Source organism: Molossus molossus, unplaced genomic scaffold (assembly GCF_014108415.1).
Source record: "Molossus molossus isolate mMolMol1 unplaced genomic scaffold, mMolMol1.p scaffold_m16_p_21, whole genome shotgun sequence".
NCBI classification, from domain to species: domain Eukaryota; kingdom Metazoa; phylum Chordata; class Mammalia; order Chiroptera; family Molossidae; genus Molossus; species Molossus molossus.
In genome coordinates, this window is record NW_023425357.1 from 11,248,068 (window position 1) to 11,271,233 (window position 23,166).

The 23,166-nt window shown below is 48.5% G+C and overlaps 2 protein-coding genes across 2 annotated transcripts; one reads left to right on the forward strand and one right to left on the reverse strand.

Moving 5' to 3' along the window:
- The first annotated feature begins 1,012 nt into the window (after positions 1–1,012).
- Positions 1,013–6,337, forward strand: LOC118639483 (interferon lambda-1-like). Its single transcript, XM_036275937.1, has 5 exons — positions 1,013–1,183; positions 5,020–5,091; positions 5,817–5,960; positions 6,052–6,135; positions 6,233–6,337. The coding sequence occupies exons 1-5, from the start codon at positions 1,013–1,015 to the stop codon at positions 6,335–6,337; spliced, it is 576 nt and encodes a 191-aa protein (XP_036131830.1).
- Positions 6,338–13,372: 7,035 nt separating this feature from the next.
- On the reverse strand, positions 13,373–20,352 carry LRFN1 (leucine rich repeat and fibronectin type III domain containing 1). Its single transcript, XM_036275364.1, has 3 exons — positions 20,317–20,352; positions 18,483–19,925; positions 13,373–14,422 (listed from the first exon to the last, which is right to left on the reverse strand). Exons 2-3 carry the CDS (start codon positions 19,886–19,888, stop codon positions 13,522–13,524), a joined length of 2,307 nt encoding a protein of 768 aa, XP_036131257.1. The 5' UTR covers positions 19,889–19,925; positions 20,317–20,352; the 3' UTR covers positions 13,373–13,521.
- Positions 20,353–23,166: the final 2,814 nt, after the last annotated feature.

Below are 23,166 nucleotides of genomic sequence, written 5' to 3' on the forward strand. Positions count from 1 at the left end.
GTGGATGAATGGACAAAGTGACAAGAGGGCAGAAAGGAAACATTCTAAAACCTTCTCTTGTAATAGACTGTTCTTCATAACCCTCTCAGGATGTAAAGAGAGCTTGGTGTAAAGAAGTTCATTCTGACGATTAAAGACTGTGTGAGCCCAGCTGGTGTGGCTCAGTGGTTGAGCATCAACCCTTGCACCAAGAGGTCGCCAGTTCGATTCCTTGGTAGGACACATGCGCAGGTTGGAGGCCTGATCCCCACTGAGGGGCATGCAGGAGGTGGCCAATTGATGTACTCTCTCTTCAATGTTTCTATCTCTCTCTCCCTCTCACTTCTCTCTCTCTAAAATCCATAAAGGGGAAAAAAACTTAGAAGTTTGGTGATGTTTTTGTGACCAGAGATATGCCATAGGAACTTAACTCTTGTTTATATTGATCCACCAATGGTCAATTTGGTTTCATTTATACGGGTTACAAGAACCTATCGAGGACATTAAGTGAGGACTTAATGTTCTCACAGAAATGTTTGGACCATAAAATGAGTGAGTTTGTGGAACATGCTTAAACCAGTGGAGGAAGCTCCCTCTCTGTCACTCAGTTGTCCTCGCCCCCATACACCCTGCCCAGCCCCTGCCCTGCTGTGACAACTCCCTATCCTTCTACCTGCCACAGTCTCAATCAGGGACTCCCCCAAATCCCAGAAACTCCTAAACTAGGCTTGGGGATTTTTTTTTTATTATCCCTTTTGGGATTGATTTCGGTTTCTCTTTTCTTTTCACAGACCTCTGGGCTCACCTGGCCCCGCCCACACCGGTGAGTTCACCTGGTTTACCAGCTGGCCCCACCCATTCATACCTTTTACACCTGATCTTAGCCAAAAGGCTGAGCCGCAATAAGGCTCATGTCTTTTACAATTGCAATTTCTATTTGCTTTTTGGCATTACACACATCCGCCAGAATTGCTCACTTAGCTGGATTATAAAAGCAGAGCCATGCAGCAGGAGAAGCAGTTGCCATTTGGCCATGGCTGCAGCATGGTTCCTGGTGCTGGTGGCTGCTGGCCTGGGTTTGACCAGAGCAGGTCCTGTCCCCACCTCCAAGCCCCCCTCAATGCAGACAGGCTGTGACACTGGCATGTTCAAATATCTGTTATCAACAGAGTGGGAGTCCATGAGGAAAGCCAAGAATGCCTTGGTAAGTACCTATTGGTTTGTTTGTCTTTTAATTGATGTATAATTGACATACAACATTATATTAGTTTGAGGTGTACAGCATGATTTGATACTTGTATATATTGCTAAATAATCACCATAATGTCTAGTTAACATCCATCACTGTACATAGTTACAGATTTTTTTTTTTTGGTTACAGAAGTTTTTGTTCTTGTGATGAGAACTATTTTTTGGCCTTAAAGCTAACTTTCTTGTTAAATTCCCTTATTAATTCTAATAGTTTGCCATAGATTCTTCTAGTTTCTTTTTTCCCATATGTAGACATGTCAAATACAAATGACAGTTTTATTTTTTCTTTTCACCTCTTATTTATCTTGCCTTATTAAACTGATTAGAACCCCAAGGTGTGTTGAATAGAAGTGATAATAGTGACTATTTTTGTGTTTTTCCCAAACTCAGGGAGAAAAGTGCTATTCCACTATCAATGGACCCCTATGCTGCTTCTATATCTTGGCTATTATAAGTAATGCTGAAATGAACAGGGGGGTGCATATGTCTTTTCAAATTAATGTTTTTGTTTTCCTCAGATATATACTCAGAAATGAAATTGCTGGATTATATGGCAGTTTTATTTTTAATTTTTTAAGGACTCGCCATACTGTGTTTCATAGCAACTGCATTAGTTTGCAATCCCACCACTAGCATATGAGGGTTCCCCTTCCTCCACCTACCTCCTCACCAGCACTTGTTTGATTTATTGATAATAGCCATTCTGACATGTGTGTGGTGATATCTCATTGTGGTTTTAATTTGCGTTGTCCTGATGATGAGTGATGTTGAGCATCTTTTCATATGGAGAAATGTCAATTCAGGTCCTCTGCCCATTTCTTAATTGGATTGTTTAGGTGGGGCGGGGGTTGTTGTTGTATGAGTTCTTTATGTATTTTGGATCTTAACTCCTATTGGATGTATCATTTGCGAATGTCTTCTCACATTCAGTAGGTTGTCTTTTTGTTTTCATGATGGATTCCTTTGCCGTGCAAAAACTCTTTAGTTAGATGTAGTCCCATTTGTTTATATTTTTCTTTTGTTGCTCTTTCTCAAAGAGATATATCCAAAAAGATATCGTCAAAGAGTTTACTGCTTACGTTTTCTTCTTGGAGTCTTATGTTTTTAGGTCTTATATTTAAGCCTTTAATTCCTTTTGAGTTTATTTTTTATATGGTATAAGAAAGTAGTCTAATTTTATTTTTTGCATATATTTGTCCAGTTTTCCCAATTCCACTTATTGAAGAGACTGTCTTTATCCCATTGTATATCCTCGCCTCCTTTGTCATCGATTTATTGACCATATAAGCGAAGATTTATTTCTGGGCTCTCTATTCTATCCCATTCATCTATATATCCGTTTTCATGCTAGTACCATTATTTCTTTATTAATTTTTTGTCTTTGAGTTAAGTTTGGTACTTTTGTCTTTTGACCATCATAGTAGCTTTTTAAATGTCTGATTCACTGTATTTATTAAATATTTGGCTTTACCTGTGAGATACTTTCCTTTCCCATATTTTCATATTTCTGGTAATGGCCTTTCCTTTTCTGCTTAAAGGAGACCCATTAATATTTCTTGTAAAGCCCAGCCTGTGTGACTCCGTGGTTGAGCATCAACCCATACATCAAGAGGTCGCAGGTTCAATTCCTGGTCAGGGCACATGCCCAGGTTGTGGGTCAAATCCCCAGTGGGGAGCATGCAGGAGGTGGCCAGTTGATGTTCTCTCTCACCAATGTGTCTATCTCTCTCTCCCTCTCTCTCTAAAATCAATAAAGAAAAAAACATTTTTTAATATATATATTTCTTGTAAAGCTGGTTATTAATTCTTTTAGTTTTTGCTTATCCAGGAAACTCTTGATCTCTCCTTCAATTCTGAACTATAGCTTTGTGAAATAAATCATTCTAGGTTGTAGATTTCTTTCTTTCAGCATTTTAAAGATGTCTTGCCACTCTCTTCTGGCCTATAAAGTTGCCGCTGAGGAATTAGCTGATAGCCTTATGGTGGTTCCTTTGTATGTAACTAGTTGTTTTCCTCTTGCTTCCTTCAAAATTGTCTATTTATCTTTAACTTTGCTATTTAAATTACAGTATGTCTTGGTGTGGGCCTCTGCAGGGTCATCTTGTTTGGAACTCTCTGTGCTTCCTGGACCTGGATGTCTGTTTCCTTTCCTAGGTTAGAATAGTTTTCAGCCATTATTTCTTCAAGTTTCTGTACCTTTCTCTCTTCCTTTTCCTTTTGGGATGATCACTATAATGTCAATGTTTGTGATCTTAATGTTTTCCCAGAGGTCTCTTGAACTATTCTTGTTTTTTTGTTCATTTGTTTGTTATGTTTTTTGTTTTGTTTTGTTTGCTGGTCTGATTGGTTGATTTCCACTAGTCTGATCTTTCAGGTTACTGTTCCATTTTTCTGCACTAGCTAATCTTCTGTTGATTCCTTCTATTGAAATATATTTTCAATTTCTTTTAAATATGTTTTTTTTTATTGATTTTATCCTCACTCGAGGACATTTTTTTTTTTTTTTTGATATTTTGTTCAGATAGAGGGAGAGGGAGAGAGAGAGAGAGAGACATCGACGTGAAAGCGACACATCGAGTGGTTGCCACCCACACGACCCAACCAGGGCTGGGGACAAACTGCAGCCGAGGTACGTGCCCTTAGCGGGAACCGAACCCGGGTCTCTCCAGACCGCAGGCCGACGCTCTAACCGCTGAGCCAAACCGGCCAGGGCTATTTTCAATTTCAATAAATGTATCCTTAAGCTCTTTTGGGTTCTTTATTATACTTTCTCTTTGTTGAAGTTCTCCCTAAACTCCTCTGTTCCACTCTCAAATTTGGTGAGCATCCTTATGACCATTTATTTTGATTTTTTTATCAGGCAAATTACTTATCTCCATTTCCTTAGGGTTGGGGCAGGGAGTAGATATTCTTGTTCCTTCATTTGAAAGATATTCTTCTGTCTTTTCATTTTGTTTTATTTCTATGTTTAGATAAATTAGACAAAATAATTATCTCTCCTGGTCTTGAAAAAAAATGTCCTTGTGTAGAACCGACCTCTGCATAGGCTGTTTGTGCTGGGTGGTTTTGGCAAGCCAGGTGGAGCCAAGCAGGTGCCTATGGTAGCCAGAGCATTAGCCTAGTAAGATGGAGGTGCTACAGGTGGGGAGACCAGGTGCACGTAGTAACATCCTGTTGATCCTGCTTGCTCCCTTTGTTTGGAGTAAAAATGGGCTCCAGGCAGTGTTGCTGGTAATATGCTGCAGTGACCTTGCAGGTAGACCAGAGCACCCAAATAGAGCTTCCATGTGCCCTATCATGATGGAGAGGGACATCAACAATGCTGCTTACCGGCACTCTCAGTCCCAAAGAGTTCCCACAGCTCCTAGAGAACTCCCACAGTTTCTCAGTCTTCTCTACTCAGTCTCTTTCTCTAGTTTATTGTTCAGAAGCTGTTCATTCAGCCATCAATTGTGTCTCAGGAATAATTGCTTTGTATATAGGTGTATATTTCAATGTGCTCCTAGGAGGGGAAGAGTTGGGCATCCTCCTACAATGCCACTATCTTGGCCCTGTGAACCACTATTGTTGTAGAGTCTCTGTAGACTCTACAATGTAGACTAACCCCTACCCCTCCTGCTTTGGCCAAGCTGCTGCCCTGCTCCTGTGAACTAACCTCTCTTCTCCTGCTATGGGGTAGCCTCTAGCTTTTCAGCTGTGACTAATCTCTATCCTCTCCTGCTAGACCTTCATCCTTGCTTCTATGGGCTAGCATCCTACTGTGGCCTAACCTTTGCTTTTGCTCTCTAGGAAAAGTCATTGAAAAACCAGAGCTGCAGCTCCTGCCTCTTCCCCCGGCCCTGGACACTGACAGAGCTGCAAGTGAGTTGAAACTGAGGCCACACTTACCCTCTCCTGGCCCCTCTCCCTATCACCTTAAGTGGCCCGTCGCCTCCTTTATTCACTTGTTCTTCCCTCTCTCGTGTCTCTCCTCACCTGTCCTGCGACCTTGACTCTGTTCCTAACCTTGGGTCCCTTTGATTATCTTTCTGCCTGTCCCTCTCACCTCCACTCCCAGGTCTGTTCCCCACCTGTGCCCCTTGCCCTGCCCAGTTTGTCATTGTCTGTTCTCAATACTGATTTCCTCTTCCCCTCTCGCCTGTTCTCCTCACCACTGACTCACCTATCCTTCTTCCACTGATCTTGTCCCAGCATACACTCCTCCTTCATCTACCCTTTTTACCTGTACATCTAATTGTCCCCCTCTCACCTGCCTCTTCTCACCTGTCATAACAGACCATCCTCTGTCCCTCAAGCCTCTGTGACCCCCAGGAGTCACCTTTCATTTGTCCCTACTTCACTTTTTTACCTGTCTCCCAATCTGTCTCCTCCTGCATCTTTGTGCTCTACCTGTATTTTTTTCATCTGCATCTTTCCTTATGTGTTTCCTCTCACCTGACCCATCACCTGTCCCCATCGCATGTGCCTTTATCACCTGCCCTCCTTCCCTATACTCCCTACCTGTCCTCACTTAATTGGGCCTGCCTGCCTATCCTTTTTCATCTTTCCACCTCACCTGCCCCCTCACCTGTACTTTCTCACTTCAGGTGTGGGAGCGCCCTGTGGCCTTGGAAGCTGAGTTGGCCCTGACACTGAAGGTTCTGCAGACTGTGGCTGACTCATCCCTTGAGGATGTCCTGGACCAGCCCCTTCACACAATGAAGTACATCCACTCTAAGCTCCAGGCCTGTGTGAGTGTTCGAGGTACCCAGACCATGTTTATGGTGTATGTTCCCCTTCATTCTAGACACTGCCTCACATACCACCCTCCTCTGCCCACAGGTTTCAACTCAGCCCGTAGCAGGCCCCACACCTTGTGGCCTCCTCCAGGATTGGCTGCACCAGCTCCAGGAGGTCCCGGAGAAGGTGAGTTACTAGAGGGGAGGATGGATGCCTGGGATTTGGGTAAGGGAAGAAGCTGAAGCCCAAGCAATGGGAAACCATGTTCTCATCTCTTCCACAGGTGTCTCAGGACTGCCTTGAAGCCACTGTCACATTCAACCTCTTCCGGCTCCTCGCATGTGACCTGAAGTGTGTTGCTGAGGGAGATCTGTGCGTCAGAACCTAGACCCACCCACAGCTAACCTAGGAGCCCAAACCTTATTTATATACTAAGCCCCACCCCTGTCTTAAGTTATTTCCTCTCATCCCTTATTTATGAAGATATAGCCCTGACTCAGGCTTAAAAGACATGTTTATTTTTCTACTTTTATATAATATGTTCAAATAAACAATAAGAAATTAGAACTTTTGTGATTAGTGAATCCTTGATTGTGTGTGTGACTGTATTTCTGTGACTGAGTGTGGATGTCTGTGTGGTGCAGGCAAAATTTGTGACTGGTTGCCCTGGCCAGTTTGGCTCAGCGATTGGAGCATCGGCCTGCGGACCAGAGAGTCCTGGGTTTGGTTCCCGCTAGGGGCACGTACAAAAAAAAAAAAAAAATTTGTGACTGGTTGTGTATATTTATGTGCCTGACTTCTGTGACTGTGTGTGTATATGTATCCAAGTGAATGTCTACTTGAACCTGAGTCTAATTGAGGATGCATAACGACATATTCATGTCCACATGTGTGCAAATGTGTGGGTGTATATGCACATATTTATATGTCTCTCTGAGTCTCCCTGTCTGTGAACTAAATATCTCTCTTTTCCATGTGTACTTAGGACAGATAAGGCCTATATCAGTCAGGATGCCTTATCCTATAGTATCAAAAACCAAACTGAAATAAGTAGAACAAAACTGAGTTTATTATCACACATAAAATGTCAGTTGGCAGGGAAGTTCTAAGACTCATTCATTCATTCATTCATTCATTCATTCATTCATTCAATAATATCACTGAGAAACCAGGTTCTTTCCATTTCTGTAGACTGATTCTTATTCTGGTTACCTCATGGTCTCAAGATGGCAGTCATAGCTCCAGCTGCCACACATAAACAATAGCTTCCAAGTCATAACAGACCAGCCCAAACTTAATGGAGTAAAACAATAACCATCTTATTTATGTTCTTTGATTCTGCGAGTCACAAACTTGGACAAGGTCCAGTGTGGATAACTTGCCTCTGCTTCATAATGTTTAGGGACTTGATTCTTCCACCGTTCTTAGAAGCAAAGAAAATCTTTCAGAGAAACTCCCTGTTGGAGTTGCTTGTCTCATTGGCTAGAATTTAGTCATACGCCCAAGTCTAACCCAATCACTGGCAAGGAAGGTATAATGACAAAGATAGTGTTAGACTAATCAAGATCCACCTCTCAGGCTAGGGGAAATGTGTCTCATGGATGGTGAATACCTGAACAAATTTAGAGCCCTACCAGCAAAGGTGGGAGACAGACCGAGGGAGCAGCCTACAATGACACGTGGAGGTTCTAAGGTTGTGAATCTCTTATGGGACTGATATCCAGTGGGCCCCCAATGGGAGCATTGTTTCTGTTGTTAAAATATTGAAATACTTTCATACCAGTTGGCAAATAGCTATTTCCCCAAGATCCCCCTAAGCAGACCCACCCTACTCATGCTGTCCCACGATTCAGAAATGAAAGAATAAGTACCTGATATGGGGGTGGGGGAGGTGTCCCATGATCTGCTCCAATGTGTGGCCAGCATGCACTTTGATTCTAACAACAATGTAGTTGTTAAATAGCTTGCGAGCATCTCTAGCTCATGCACGGTATGTGTTGTGGTTTTTGAAAAGTGGCCACCAATTCTTTGACATTTCTCTCTTCAGGAGGTAGAGTCAATATATTCCTCTCATTGAACCTGAACTTGTGAACTCTTCATGCAATAGAATGCAGTGGAAGTCAAGTCATGTGGCTTCCAAAACCTAGTCCACCTAACACACATTCTCAGACTGTCCCTCTTGGAACTCAACTGCCACGCTGCAAGAAGCCCAACCACACAGAGAGGCCACATGAACATACTCTGACAATCACAGCTGAACTCAGCTTTGCAGTCATCCCAGCTCAGTAACCAGATACATGAGAAGTGTCCAGATGATTCCAACCCCCAGCTGGGGCAGAGACAAGCTATTCCCACTATGCCATGATCAAGTTTCTGACCCACAGAACCTGGGAGCATAATAAAATAATTGTTGTTTTGTGCCACTAAGTTGTTTTTTTGTTTGTTTGTTGTTGTTGTTGTTTTTGATGAGGCAATATATATCAGTCCCTTATGAGGCGTGTTACAAGAAATTTATTACCAAGAGTAACCCACTGAACTTTTTGAATGGTTGAGTTCTTGTCACATTACAAGGGTTTCAGAATCATCCCCATAATTCAAAATCTCACTCCTTTGCATTCTCATGTTTTCTCACGTAGGAGAAAAAGGCTGGAGTACAGCCATACACTAGAAATGACATAGAGTCCCACAGCCATGCCGCTGAATTATATGGTCTGAAAGTGATAGAACCCCAGTTTGGATGCGGGCAGCATCCCCCCATCCTCGACACCTGCTTCCCCAAACTCCCTTGCAGTTTGGAGGGTTCATAGGACTAAAGGGCTTCTTAAATGAGTTAATTCATGTAAATAATTTAAAATAATTTTTGAAACAGGTTAAGCCTCATATATATGTTTATTGCTGTTACTCTTATTATTTTAGAATTTTTTTCTTCCTTAGCACAAAGAAAACTTCCATTTATTTGTTCCCTTCTTTCCTACTTAGTTCATTGGTATGAAGATGTGAACCCTGGAGCTCTGGTGGCCATTTTGTGACCATGAGACAACAAGCCTAGAATATGAAGGTAAAACAGAAGGGTGGGAAATGGGTCCTTGGTAATATCAATAAGCCATTGCACCAAACCTCCAAACCCCCTAACTCCAGAATTCCTATTAAATAAGATAACCAAATGTCTTCAGTCATGTTAATTGGCTTTTCTGTTAGCAGTCAAGAGAGTCCTCACAAATCCATCTCTGCATGCCCAGCACAGAACCCAGAGAAGGTGGCCAATTAATATTTGATAGTAAGAATTTGAATCCTGTAGGACATGTCTGAGTTCAGGCATATGACCCTTTCCAATATGAGTGCTGTAACAGACATAAGGTTGCAGATTTCCACTTGGAGAGACAAAGGCCTAACAAAGAAATTCTGAACTGGATATATTTGGTGTTACCTGCCCAGCAACCATTTCTCCCGCTAAAGCTTGCTTTCCCCACCCTTCACTTGGTTGGACACAAGACTCAAACCCGAGTCTCTGGACCACAGTGACAAGCCTTCCCTGGTCCTCCCTCGTGACAGCCTTTGCATAAACTACTTCCTCTACTTGAAACATGCCCTCCTACTCACCCGCCATCACCATCCTATACCTGGTTAATTTCCATTCATTCCCCTGTCTCAGCTAATATCATCTTACCTTCCAAACACCCTTGGGAGTGGTCCACTGGGATTCCTATTACTTTTATAGGACCAACAAGCTTTCCCATCTGACCATATGAAATTGCCATTTCTGACCTATGAAACTGGCAATTTTATATGATTCAAACTAAAAAAAATGTTTTATCCAGCCCCTTCTCCCAGGTCACCCAACCCTGACACCTGAATACTCAGGGCTAAACCAACCTCTACCTGGCCAATCAAAGCATTCCATCCCCTTGGATGCCACAGCCAGTGCAGTGGTGGCATGTGACCCCAATCGGTCTAATCCAAACCCTTCCCTAGGATTTTTTTTTTTTTTTTTTTTCATTTAGACTGGAGATTTTTCTGTTTTCCCTCTGGGCTATGGTGCTGGAAGGATTGGGTCTATGTCTGCAAATAAATGGCCATTTCCCAGCACACGCAGTTGAAGGGGGTGAATACGAACTGAGACAAACAGAGAAATTAGTAGGAGAGTGTCTTGGTGGAGTTGAGTCTGGGGTCCAGTCTCCAAGGCCAAGTTCCTTGTTGCTTTACCCTAAATTGTCTCTTCACCAGCTACATGACCCAGCAAATGCCTGCTTTTTATGCCAGTTCTGTTAAGGTATGTACCCATGACTTGCTACCATTGGCTTAATACATGTCCCTGAACATGCAGGTGGGGTCAGAGAGCTCCTCTGGGCTCCTACACTCTCCTTTTCTTTTTCCATCACAGACGGACCCATTGTCATGTGTCTGTCCAGGAAGGCGGGGACTAGGTGTTTTGGTTACTGCTGGGTCTACAGTGCCCAGCACAGGGCCAGCCACAGAACAAATGTTCAAACACTTCCCTTGGGAGATGCCATGCTCTCTCTCACTGATGTACCTGTCCCTTGGGTTTAAAGCTCTCAATTTTGAAAAAATAAACATGTCACTGGCGTTGATTCTCTATTCAATGAAGAACCTAGGTTTACAGGAGAAAGAAGGTGGTGGGTGCCCTCCAAAGAGCTAAACCAGGGGCCATGTGGGCCCCAAATTTGGCAGTGGATGGATGTCATGTTCTGAGATGACAGTTCCTGATTTTGTCTTGACCGTAGGTACACACCACTCCAAAGCTTGGATGTCCACAGAAATCAGACCATATACCCACCCTGCTGACAACTTTCCCTTGGCTTCCTACAACTCTGAGAAGAAAATCTTGACTCTTGACCACAGACCACAAGGCTCTATAGAATCCACTCCCTGCCTGCCTCTCCCACCTGCTCTTCTCCCACTCTCACCCTCACTCTAGTCCAGACACACTACCTCCAACACACCGAGCACACTCCTTTCTCAGGGCCTTTGCACATGCTACTTTGCCAAGAATGCCTTTCCCTGGCTCTCCCCACAATGGGTTTCTTCAGCTCCATCACCTTCCTTGATCCCCACCCCAAATCTAAAGTAGGCCTCTCAGTCATTCTCTGTCCCATCACCCCGTTTTCATTCATTTCATGGCACTTATTAACCACCAGACACTCATTACATATTTACTTGCTTGTTTAATGTCTCCCCACAAGGGACAGGGGTTTCTTATTTTGTCTATTTTGTTCACCACTGTATCCCCTGTGCAGGGCAGGTACATAGTACATGCTCAATAAAGTCAAATCAGGTGACTCAAAGACAATATAGTCAGATGATTAGGTATGCAGGACTTAGGGCAGTACAGTTTCTAATCACAGCTTTACTGGCTGTATGATCTTGGGCAAGCTCCTTAACCTCTGAACTGTTTCATCTAGAAACGTGGGTGCACACACTACACATCAGATGCGGAGTATAAATGCAATCATGCTTACTATGAAAGTAACTTCGTTTTGTGAGCGTTATGTGCCCGGTGCTGGGTTGCATGCTCTCTTTTCATGCATCAGGGAGGATTTGTGAGCACAATGCCTGGCGTGTGGGTAGCTCTCAGTACCCAGGAGTCGTGATGACTGAGATAGATAAGTGTGGCTGGGTCACTGGGTGAGGGAGCCTCCTGGCCTGTGATTCTCTGGTGCCTGTCCTTGCTGCCTCCCACCCTGTCTGCCCAGATCATCCCCCTCCCTCCTGCTCTGTTTCTATTTTTGTCTTTCTCTCCTCCTCCCCAAGCCTCAGGGGGCCCCTGGCTGGAATGAATTTTCTTTCTTTTTTAGGATCAGGAAGTTTTCATGGCTGGGCTCCCCCAACAAAGGTTGGGGTGCCTCCAACTAACTTTTCTTCCCCAGCCACAATCCTCAACCTTACCTGAAACTCTCCTCCCCACGCCATCCTCTGTGCCCACAGCAGAGCCCTTTTCCACTTATGATCCCCCACATTTCAGACAGAGTAACCAATGAGCTCTTTCCCTCTTCCCTCCCTCCCATGGCTGGCTTTGGATATTCATGCTCAGCAAAGGTCATTGGGGCCATTCCCCAGCCTCCAGATGCAACAGAGTATAATGGTTAGGAACAGATAGACACTGAGATCAAACTGCCAGCTCCACTGTTTCTTCACTGGGGATCTTTGGGCAAATGACTTCAATTCTCCCTGGTTCAGATTCCCGTCTGTAAAATGGAACCAAAGATATCTACCTTGGTCAGTTGCCTAACCTCAGAGAGGAGCTGTGTTTAGCACAATACCTGTATGTGGAATGAGCATTCACTAACTGCTCAGCAGTAGTTCTGTGGTTAGGAGGACAGACTCAGAAGGGAGGCTGTCTGCCTTTTCAAATCCCAGTTTTGCCACCTTCTGGTTATGTGACCATGGGCATGTTACTTAATGTTTCTGAGTATCAATGTCCTCATCTGTAAAATGGGATAACCGTAATATGTTCTCGGATTGTTGTGAGGAATAAATGACTTAAGTGCTTGGTACATAGTAAGCACTCACTAAATGTTAACTATTATCTTTTTTTATTATTATTATTTCCCACCTCTATGTCTCTCAGAGGACAGGAAATTGTCTGCAAGTCTCCCTGGTCCCAGTTAGCCATCCTTCCTTCAGTTTCACTTAGTCCTTATGTTGTAATCTAGTTCACACACACACACACACACACTCCCCAAAGACACAAGGACACACACAGAGGTCAGCAGAGCGGCCTCAGACACAGAAAAAGGTTTAATTCTGCTGCGGCGGAGGGTCCTGGCTCCGGTAGGGAGAAGGACCTTGTTTTGGATTTTGTTCATGTGAGGATTTATTTGGGGAATGAGGAAGGAATAGGGGAGAGCCTGGTCCTTCCAGTGGGACCTGCCCAGGAGAATGTGTACTAGGGGCGGGGAGGGGGGTCATCAGAAGAGACAGGATGATGACAAAACATGGGAGGGCAGAAGGAGAAAAGACAATGGGACAGAGAAAAGATAGACAAATAGGGAAGGATAGAGACATAAGACAGAAAAAACAGAGACAAAAGAGGGGGACAGAGAAAAGGGGATCCCAAGCCAGACCCCACGGGACCAGGGAGGTGAATGGGCTGGGGGTAGGGACTTTGGAGGCCGCCGTGGGACAGAATAGGATCTAGTCCAGCCAGATACAAGAAATTGGCCCCTGGCCCCTGCCCCGGGTCCCGGGCGGGGGTAGGGGGCTCGTGTCTCAGTGCTGCAGTGTCGGGGGGCCCTGCCCCTCCCCGCGCTTCGCTGTGTAAGGCACCGGCTCCAGCGAGGTCCGCGAGCGCGCTGGGGGAGGGGCAAGAGGTGGAGAGGAGTCCTCGCGGGAGAGCCCAGCGACCTGCCCCCAAACTCCCCAGGACACAGGGGCGTGGCCTCGAGCCTTAGCCTGAAGCCGCAGCGCCCCCTGGGGGAGGAGTAGGAGTAGGGGCCCATCTCCCCTCCAGTCAGAGGTCTTGGCGCTGTGCTTTCTCCCCCGTGTCCTGCCCCGGGATCTGGGGGGCTGGGCGTTTGTCCGCGGCACCCAGGCGTCCCGGCGCCCGCCCGCCGCTCACACGGTACTCTCCAGCATCCACTCGGTGCTGGTAAAGGCCAGGCGTGCCCTGGCGGAGCCCAGCCCCAGGTCTCCATCCTCCCCGGCCGCGTCCCCTCCGGCCACGTCCAGGTGCGGTGTGGACCGGTGGCGCTTTGTCCGCCGGGCGCGGCGCGGGTAACTGTGGCTCTGGAAGAGCGCCCCATAGTCCCCATCGAACGAATAGCGCTGCTGAGGCCTTGGCCGTGCCGAGGTCCCCCCAGGAACCAGAGCGAGAGTGAGGGGAGCCGAAGCTGGCGGCCCCAAGGCCCCAGAACGGCTCCTCCGAGGGCCCACCGCAGCTCGAGGCTCCTCCCCGGAGGTTTCCTCCGACGGCAGGAGACACAGCGAGGTGGCCGAGCCGCCCAGGGAGCGTCCAAGGACCGCCTCTGGGTCTGAGGAAGCCGTCTCTACCACCGTGGCCTTTGCTTCGACTGCCACTGAAGCACCAGCCGGGGTTGCCACCTCGCGTAGGGCCTCGTAGCGGTCTTGCGCTGGCAGGGACTGCTGCACGCCTGCGCCGTTGGTCTGCGAGCACACGTGGCTGACCCGCGGGGGCGACCTAGAGGCGCCCTTGACGCGGCGGCCATCTCCATCACCGTAGACCTTGTAGCGGATCATGAGCAGAACGATGAAGACGAGGACAGAGGCGACGATAACACCCCCGATGGCAATGATCATAGTGCCACCCAAGAAGTGGGCCCTCAGCGGGCGGCAGGGCGCCGGATCCCCAGCCGTGGTAAATTGCACGCAGCCCACCACTCGCGTGGCTGGCAGCGCTGTGGCCCCGTCGTCGTAGACTGCCAGCACGCACAAGTCGTAGGAGCGGCCCGCCGCCAGATCATTCACCAGGAAGGTCTGGCTGGTGGAGGGGATCATCCTGCGGGAGGGGGCGGGATCAGCGTGGGGTTAGCTCCACTCTGAACCAAGCCATTTCACTTGTATGTCCCACCCGCGGTGACCAGTGGGAACCAAACCATGCGTCCTATCGGTATCTCACGCTCTACCAGGACAACAGCTGCCATTCCAACAACAAACTTAACTTTTCAGGACCACCGCTACAGGCCCCGCCCTTCCTCTGTATGCTCTGCCCGGTCTGTCTAATCGCCAAGTAGGACAGTATCTGTCTTTCCAGTTCCCTCATCTACATATCCTAGTCCCAGCATGAGAGGGGTGCTATAGCTTTATTCCTTACCCCCAAGAGGAACGCCCCCTAGTGGGGTCTCACCATATTAGGGAAATAAGAACTGCCATTCAAGGTCTCTTATCTACATATTTCTGCCCTTTAAGGAGGTCCATTACTACAGGCCACACCCCCTACCAGCATGCCCCACCCTAACTCAAGTGGACACTGAGGTCAACTCACATCCCCTGTCTTTTTTTTTTTTTTTTAATGTTTTTATTGATTTCAGAGAAAGAGGAAGAGTAAGAGAAACATCAATGGGCTGCCTCCCACAGGCACGGGGACCCTGGGATTGAGCTGGCCTAGGAGGCCGCTCAACCGAGTCACAGGGGCCAGGGCCACACCCCCTGTCTTACTCCTAGTGGAGCAATGGATGCTCTTCTGGTTCCTTTTTTTTTTTTTTTAATTTTTATTTATTGATTTTAGAGAGAAAGGAGTGGGGGGAGAGAGAGAGAAAAATACTGATTTTTGTTGTTTCACTTAATTATGCAGTCCTTGCTTGGTTCTTGTATGTGCCCTGACCGGATATCAAACCCAAGACCTTGGCGTATGGGGATGATGCTCCAACCAACTGAGCTATCCGGACAGGGCCTCTAGTTCCTCTTTTCTACATACTCCTGCTCTTTCAGGGAAACATGGTACAGGCCACTCCCTTTAATTGCATGTCCCATCTTTCGGTAAATTTTTCTCCTAGCCACATCTATCTTCAGAGACAATTTCCAAGCCCCTCAACTACACATTCCTGCACCACACCCCACAATGGCCCACTAGGAATGATGCCCCTGCTGTGAATGTGTCTGTGTCCACTTTTTGCATGACCTGAAACTGCTCTGTGTGGGCCCTGTCCTATACCACCACAAGTTACCAAATCACACACCCAGGTAAGTCATAATTGGGTCAAATGGAGCCAAGTAAGCATGCCCCTTTCTTGCTCTAGGTCCCTGCCCTCAAATGAGGGACAGTGCAAAGAAGTGGTTAAGCTGACTGCCAGACTGCCTGGGTTTGAATCTCTTGTCTGCCACTTGCTAACTGTGACCTTAGGCAAGTTTCTTAACCACTCGGTGCCTCATTTCCCCCAAATGGGGATATTAAGAATTAGAACATCATAGAGATGCTGTGGAGTATGAATGAGTTAACATACCCAACACCTGGCACTTAATAATTTCATCCTTATTAGCTTGCATCCCACCCTACACTGGCCAGTAAGCCCTGCTGTGGCTCGCACTCCACTGCCAGTTGCACCCTCCCCCATCTACAAGACCGTCCCCACTAGGCCCTGCCCCTTCTATTGGACACACCCTTCCCACACTGTTGGTCATGTCCGCCCTGGCTAACCCAGGTCTGCCACGTCCACATGGATTTGCATGCCCAGCACTCAGCCCCACAAGCTCTCCCCTCCCACAGAGGTCTTAATGGGTCACCAGAGACAGGGACCACATCTTTATCTGCATGAGACCATGAAGCAGGAACTCCACCTCCTCTGAGAGGCCATGCCCCCATCTCCATAGGCCTCTTACCACTCGGAAGCTGACGCTCACCTCAGTTGTCCCACCTCCTGGAGGTTCCCCACCACCAAATGTCACCCTCTAACCAAAAGACTTTAAGTGAGCGTCCTACCTCTTTAAAAAGGCCCACCCACTTCTCTAACTCTCCCCTTGCCTGCCATTTAACAGCACCCCCACCCCCATGCATCCCAACCGTGGGCCCCATGGTCTTCCTTTTCCTTCCATCTCCCCTTTCAGACAGACTTGGATTCCTCTCACTCCTTCCTCTAAAAAAAACAGTTGCTAGCCCCCTCCCCCGTTTCAAGGACAGAGGCTGGCTCATTAAGAAAGCTTGAGCCCACATGTCTCTAATTGGCTGAAAGACCCAAGCAAGCAGCAGAGCAGGCTTCTGGTTGGATGTCACCTCCACCCATAGCAGCAGTGAGGAAATTAACCCCTACAGCACCACAGCACAGGTGTCTGCAATGGAGGATGGAGGACATAGAACTGTGGCCCTTAGGGAAAGGGAAGAGCCCCCAGGTCTGTTGCCTAGCTAGGGACAGAGGGCTATCAACATCTGAATACATGCAGGGTCTGGGGGCCTGCAAACCTCCTTGCACCCCTCTCCCCCATGTAGTGGCCATAGGTTAGAGAGGGAAGGAAAGAAACAGAGAAGTGGAGGGTCACAAATCAAGAGTTATTTACAGAAATGTATTATCCAGCTCCATTAATCTCTGCTTGGCAAACAGTAGGTGCTCAATAAATGTGTGTTCAATGTAAAAAGGGCAGGATTAGGAGTTAGAAGATTAAGAGCTGGAATCCTGGCTCTGCCACTTTCTGTGTAACCTTGAGCAAATGACTTCCCTCCACTGAGCCTCAGTTTCCCTATCTATAAAATGGGAGTGGGGTTGTCACTGCTTCACATCAGAATTGGAAAGATCAAATGAGGTAGCACCCTTGGTAGTACCTTAGAAAGGTTTTTGTTTTGTTCATTTGTTTGCCCTAATGTTTGTAAAACTGGACCAGTGTTTGGTCTCTCTTGGTGGCCCCAGTGCCTAGCATGGAATCTGGCATGCAGTAAGCATCTACTCAGTGTTTGGTAACCAGATTCTAAAAGAGAAGAAAATGAGGATGGCAGAGACAAAGGAAAAGAGAGGCATTTACTCATTCAGCCAACAATGGGAAAGCGCCTACTGTGTGCCAGATCTGTGGCTGTGAGCCATGCTTAAAAAGCTACCAAGATGAAGGACATTGCAAGGCCAAGGCAATAATTCAGCATATACTAGCTACCTCTTTCCTCTGGGCCGTGAGCTCCCTGAGGGCAGGAACTGGTCTTTTGGTCTCCCTGTGTCCCCAGCACCCTGCTCAGGGCCTAGCACAGAGCAGGGGCTCAGTGCCTAACCAGGGCAGGAGAGAGAAATGGACAGACAGAGAAAGATGTGAAAGTAAGAGAATAAGCCCTGGCTGGTTTGGCTTAGCAGTTAGAGCGTTGGCCTACGGACCAGAGAGTCCTGGGTTCGGTTCCCGCTAAGGGTATGTATCTCGGTTGCAGTTTGTCCCCGGCCTGGTTGGGGTCATGTGGTGGCAACCAGTCAATGTGTGTTTCTCTCACATCAATGTTTCTCTCTCTCTCTTCCTCTCTCTCTCCCTCCCACTCTATCTGCAGATAAATGCAAAAATGTTCTTGGGTGAAGATAAAAAAAAAAGTAAGAGAATAAGAAAGATGATGGGAGAAAGAAACTCTTTAATGTCTGTCCACACCATACAGGTCTGTTGACACCAGAGCAATGGCTTCTAACCCAGTGGATAGTGAAAATAACTTATAGTTATATATTTTGATTTTCTGTTCTATAATGTACCCAATGTGTTGGTTCAGAAACACTGGCATATAATTTATAAATATAAACATAACTGTTAAGTGTGTGTGTGTGTGTGTGTGTGTGTATTTCATGCTCAAAAATGTTTAACTGACAAGGTACACAATCAAACACCTCTGGCAAGCAGGAATGTGGACCATGAGCCCCATGGGAACAGGGATCATGCTGGGCACATTCACTGTTATAGCTCCAGTGCCCAGTCTGGCTCGTGTGGGTGCTCAACAAAGATTTGCCAAACGTACAAAAAACGGGCAGTGAGACAGAGATAGAGGCAGAAGAAGATAGAGCAACTCCGCATGGCCATCTAGAACCCCAGCTGAGCAGGAAGGCCAAGGAAGGGGGCGGGAGGGAGGGGGGCCCTTATGTGTGAGGAGGCCCTGGGACTAAGGCACCCACCTGTAGACGAGGGAGTCATCCGCAGAACTGTTGTACTGGACTTGGTACATGCGGATGCCAGGCACTGGCCTCTGCGCTGGCCAGCGGATGAGCACGGAGTTGGAGGTGAGCTCCGCCGCCACCAGCCGGCGCTCAGCAGCCGATTCGTTGGCACCAGGTCGGCCGGGCGTAGCAATGTCAGAGGAGCCAGGCTCAGTGAGAGGCGGCGGGGCAGCCGGCGGGGGCGCCATCAGAGGCAGAGGCACCACGCACACCTCCACCGGTGCCGTGGCTTCTCCCGCGGCATTGGAGGCGATGCAAGTGAAGATGCCGCTGTCCCGCAAGGTGGTGATGGTTACATCCAGTGTCCCATCCCCCCGGACCCGGGTCCGGCTGGAGTTTCCCAGCAACCGCCCGTCAGGTGCCACCCAATGCACCACCGGCTCAGGGTCACCCACCGCACGGCACCGCAGGCTGACTGCCTGGCCCTCCACCACGAGGGCCCGGCCCCCCGCCTGCCGTGTGATCAGCGGGGGTTCGCACAGGAACTCCTCCTCAGGGATGGACCAGAAGTAGCGGTCAGTGAGGTGCTCAGGGGTGGCACACGTCTCCAGGTCATCCTCCCTGGTCAGCCGCCGCAGCCAGAGCAGCTCACAATTGCAATGCAGGGGGTTGCCACCAAAGCTGACCGTGAGTGGCGTAGGCGGCTTGGGCCCAGGGCCTTGGGACCTCAGGAAGAGTCCATCAGGGGGCAGTTTATGGAGGCGGTTGGAGGTCATGTCCAGGCGAACCAGTTTGTGAAGCTGCACGAAGGTACCTTCGGCAATGTGGTCGATGAGATTGTGGTCCAGCGTGAGGGTGTTCAGGTTCACCATCTGGCCTACGGCCTCCCAGGGCAGGGCCTCGAGGTTGTTGTAGGACAGATCCAGGTCCTCCACAGTGGACAAGAAGGCGTCGAAGGCCGCCGGCTCCACCCGGCGGATCTGGTTGTTGCCGAGGATCAGGTGGCGGAGGTTGCCCAAGCCACGGAGCTGGTCGCCACGGACCTCGGCCAAGCGGTTGCTGTCGAGGTGCAGAGCTCGGAGGGCGCGGAGGTCCGCAAAGGCGCCGGCTGCCACTTGGCCGATGGTGTTACGGGAGAGGGTGAGGTGCACCAGGCTGGTCATGTTGGCGAAGTCACGGCGGCGGACGGCGGCGATGAAGTTGTCTGTGAGCCGCAGCTCGACCACACGCCGGTCAATGGCTGGCGGCACAAAGAGCAAGCCGGTCTTGGCGCACAGCATGGTCAGCGTGGGCGCCACGTTCTGGCAGATGCAGCGGCCAGGGCAGGGCTGGCCCCGAGATGCCCCCGCCCAGAGTAGCAGCAGAAAGGACAGGGCAGCAGGCGGTGGCGAGAGCAGCGCGGAGGAGAAGGGGCCCGGGGCCATGGTGCACTGGAGAGGTGGGAGGAGTGGACAGTAATACCTGAAGGAGAAGGAGGCGGGTTACCCAGGCATAGAGCTTGCTCGCCAGCCTGGCTGCCCTGGGATGTTCTGCTAGGAGTCTGACCCAGATCCCTCCCTTCCTGACAACCAGGTCCTGTAGGACAGTGACAGCACTGGTCATCAGCAGAAATGCACTTGTTAAAAGATAACAGTATTTCAGTGCTGCTTGGTAATCGACCACTGTCCCACCCCTGAGTGTCCTATCCCCCACCTCTGCCCAGACCTCTCATAATCTCCCATACCAGAGGGCTGACACCTGGCCCTGGCTGGGCCTTCACTGGACATTCAGAAAACTCACTACTAATTAGGGTTTAAGTTTATAGATTTCAACGCCATATTCCCTGGGTTCAAATTCCAGCTCTGACACTTACTAGTTGTGTGACCTCGGGCAAGTGTCTGAACCTCTCTGAATCTCGGTTTCTTCATCTGTAAAAAGGAGATTAAAAAAACAGGCCTTACCTCTGTGAGGGTTAAATGTATTAATGAGCATCGTGTACTACTTATGAACAGTGCCTGGCACATAAAATATGTTCAATGAATGTTAATTATTATTATTATCATCAAGTGCCCATTTCGTGGCAGGCATGGAAGTACACACAGTTATTAAAAGCAAGTGCTTTGCAATCAGACAGACTCAGGTTCAAGTCCTGATTTCCAGCTCTGTGATCCCCAAACCAATGTTTTCCCCTAACTAGGCCATACTTTCCTGTTTCATAAAATGGGATAATTGTACCATCTTCACCGGGTTGTTGCAAAGGTTCAGTGAACTTATTCCTGGGGGCCCTGAGCACAGTGCCTGGTACACAGTAAGTATTCAATAAATGTTACAGGTAACACCCCTCCCCCCCACCACCACCCTTTATCAGAAGTAAGGGGAGTCTGAAGGTGGGAGAGGCTGAGAAAACCTCCTCAGTCTCCCTGCTCAGCCTTGGGAAGTCTTTCTTGGAGCCTGATTTCATTCTGGGCTCTTCTGAGCTCCCAAGCAGGGGACAGACTTCTGTGCTCACATCAGTGAGCACACACAAGGCCCCCTACATGCCTACACACATACACACACACTCACTCACGCACTCATGCTATGCCTCTGCTCCAGGCAAAACCTTCATGCAGGGATTCCCCCTGTGGCGGCTGCAGCCCACGACATGTCAGCTCCCGTCACAACACAGGGTGGGTGGGGGGTGAAGAGGAAAGGATGGAAGGGGGAGTCCCTGAAACTGTTTTCACCCCACCCTGCACCCTAGTCCCTCGTGGCCCACTTCCCAGGAATCTGCATTCGGGGCTGTGACCTGATATGGCCCTGATCCTTCAGCCTGTGGGGAGAGGGACAGTAGATGTAGAGAGGCGGGACCAAGAGAGTCAGAGAGAGAGGTGAAGAGAAAGTGAGAGACAAGGGGGAGGGAGAGATGGACTGGCAGAAACAGAGATAGGTTGAGAAAGAGAGAGAAGAAAATATCTGAAAGAAAGGTGAAGAGACAGGGAGCAAGAGATAGAAAAACTGAGTGAAGGAGACAGAAAATCAAGACTGAGAACTAAAGATGGAGAGAGGAAGTGAGAGAGGGAGAGACAGGAAGAGAGATTCAGAGTACTATATAGAGACAAAGACATTGGAGTGACTGAGGGACACAGTGACTGGGCTGGAGAGAGAAGAGGCAGAGGCAGGGGGCCCACTATCTCTGAGGCCCCTCCTACTTTGTCCGGCACTCCCTCCGGGACACTGTATTGGACAGAAAACCCTGGCCTGGAAGGTGGAACTCCTGAGTTAGGAGATCCCGCTCTACACCTGCCTGGCTGTGGGTCCTCTTGGGCTCATACCCCAATCTATGATACAGAAGTACAGAGTTTCACCTCCCGCAGTTGGGGTGAGACTCAAGTTGAAGGAACCATAATAGCAATGAAATAGCTGACATTTTTCAAGAGGCAGTGCAGCACTGCAGGACAGAATCTGGACCCGACTGCCTGAGTTCACAGCCCAATTCCCTGCTGCGTGACTCTAGACAAGTGACTTCCCTTCTCTGTGCCTTAGTGTGCTCCTCTGTGAAATGGAGATAACAAGAGTACCTACCTCATCGGGTTGTCGTAAGGATTAAATGAGATAAGGCAGTGTAACATGCTTAGTTCCTGACAGAGTAAACACTACATAAATGTCAGCTGCTATTATTATTATTGTTTTCCTCTGGCTCCCTTTCAGCCACCAGTAGACTGGACTGCCAGGAGACCTCCCCACATACACGTACATACACACACAAAATGGTAAACCACACTCATGCCACTCTCCAAATGCAGGAGTCATTGCATGTCATGAAATTCTCTTGTACCCTTTACTGATATCATGAGGAAACCCTCTTTCCCGACCACCTTACCCATCCTGAGAAGAAATGCCTCCAGGCCTCAGACCCCCCCACCTGCCATCCGTGTCCTGGCTCTACTCTGAGCCCTTACCCAAACATGATGTTCCTGATCTTGTCACCACCCTGCTCCTAACCTGGGGGGCACCTGGCGCCTCAGGACACTGCCATACCCTACACTGAAATCCTTACAAGGCAGGGCTCCAGGCTCAGAACAAGACCAACCACTCTAAGTCTCTCTCCCCAGCCTGAGGGACCCCACTCACCTCTCTTCAGGGAGTCAGGGCCTGGGCCAGTACCTGCAAAGGAACAAAACGACCCTGTTAGCATCCTTCTGGCTCCTCTCTGGAGGTCTGCCTCAAAGACCAGCTCAGCCAAAGAAGTCCCCAGTGTGGTCACTCCCGGCCCTCCTGCTGCAGGCTCTACATAACCTCAGATGGACCCAGAAAGTCTCTGCAAACCAAGGAGTCTTGGCCTTAGGACTGCTTACTCTCCAAAGTTCAGGAGTCCAAGACTTGAGCCCTTTGTCCTCTGGGGTCTCAAGAGGCCAGTGATACCAGCTCTCTCCTCCCCCAAGACCCTAGAGTCTAGAACCCTACCCTTCTCCTCCCTCAAACTCAAGAGCCCAGGTCTCAGTCCTTTCCATTCTCAAGACCCAAGAATTAGGTCCCATCCTCCCTATCCTTCATTTCCAGGATTCCAGCCTCCTCCTTCCAGAGTTCACATCCCAGTCTCCCAACTTCAAAGACTTCAGTGGTACCAGGAGCTGGGAGGGATCAGAGGTTTCCATGTTCACCATCACATCATTGTCACACATATGTGAACATGCTAAAACTCACATGGGCCCACAACCCAAGTCTCTACACCTGCATTTCC

Bases quoted from the DNA above. Each gene is read 5' to 3' on its own strand.
- LRFN1 (XM_036275364.1), bottom strand. From the start codon at position 19,888: ATGGCCCCGGGCCCCTTCTCCTCCGCGCTGCTCTCGCCACCGCCTGCT. The intron at 14,423-18,482 runs GTGGGTGCCTTA...CCCCTCCCGCAG, and splicing joins GATGACTCCCTCGTCTACAG to GATGATCCCCTCCACCAGCC.
- LOC118639483 (XM_036275937.1), top strand. From the start codon at position 1,013: ATGGCTGCAGCATGGTTCCTGGTGCTGGTGGCTGCTGGCCTGGGTTTG. The intron at 5,961-6,051 runs GTGAGTGTTCGA...CTCTGCCCACAG, and splicing joins ACTCTAAGCTCCAGGCCTGT to GTTTCAACTCAGCCCGTAGC. The intron at 6,136-6,232 runs GTGAGTTACTAG...TCTCTTCCACAG, and splicing joins TCCAGGAGGTCCCGGAGAAG to GTGTCTCAGGACTGCCTTGA.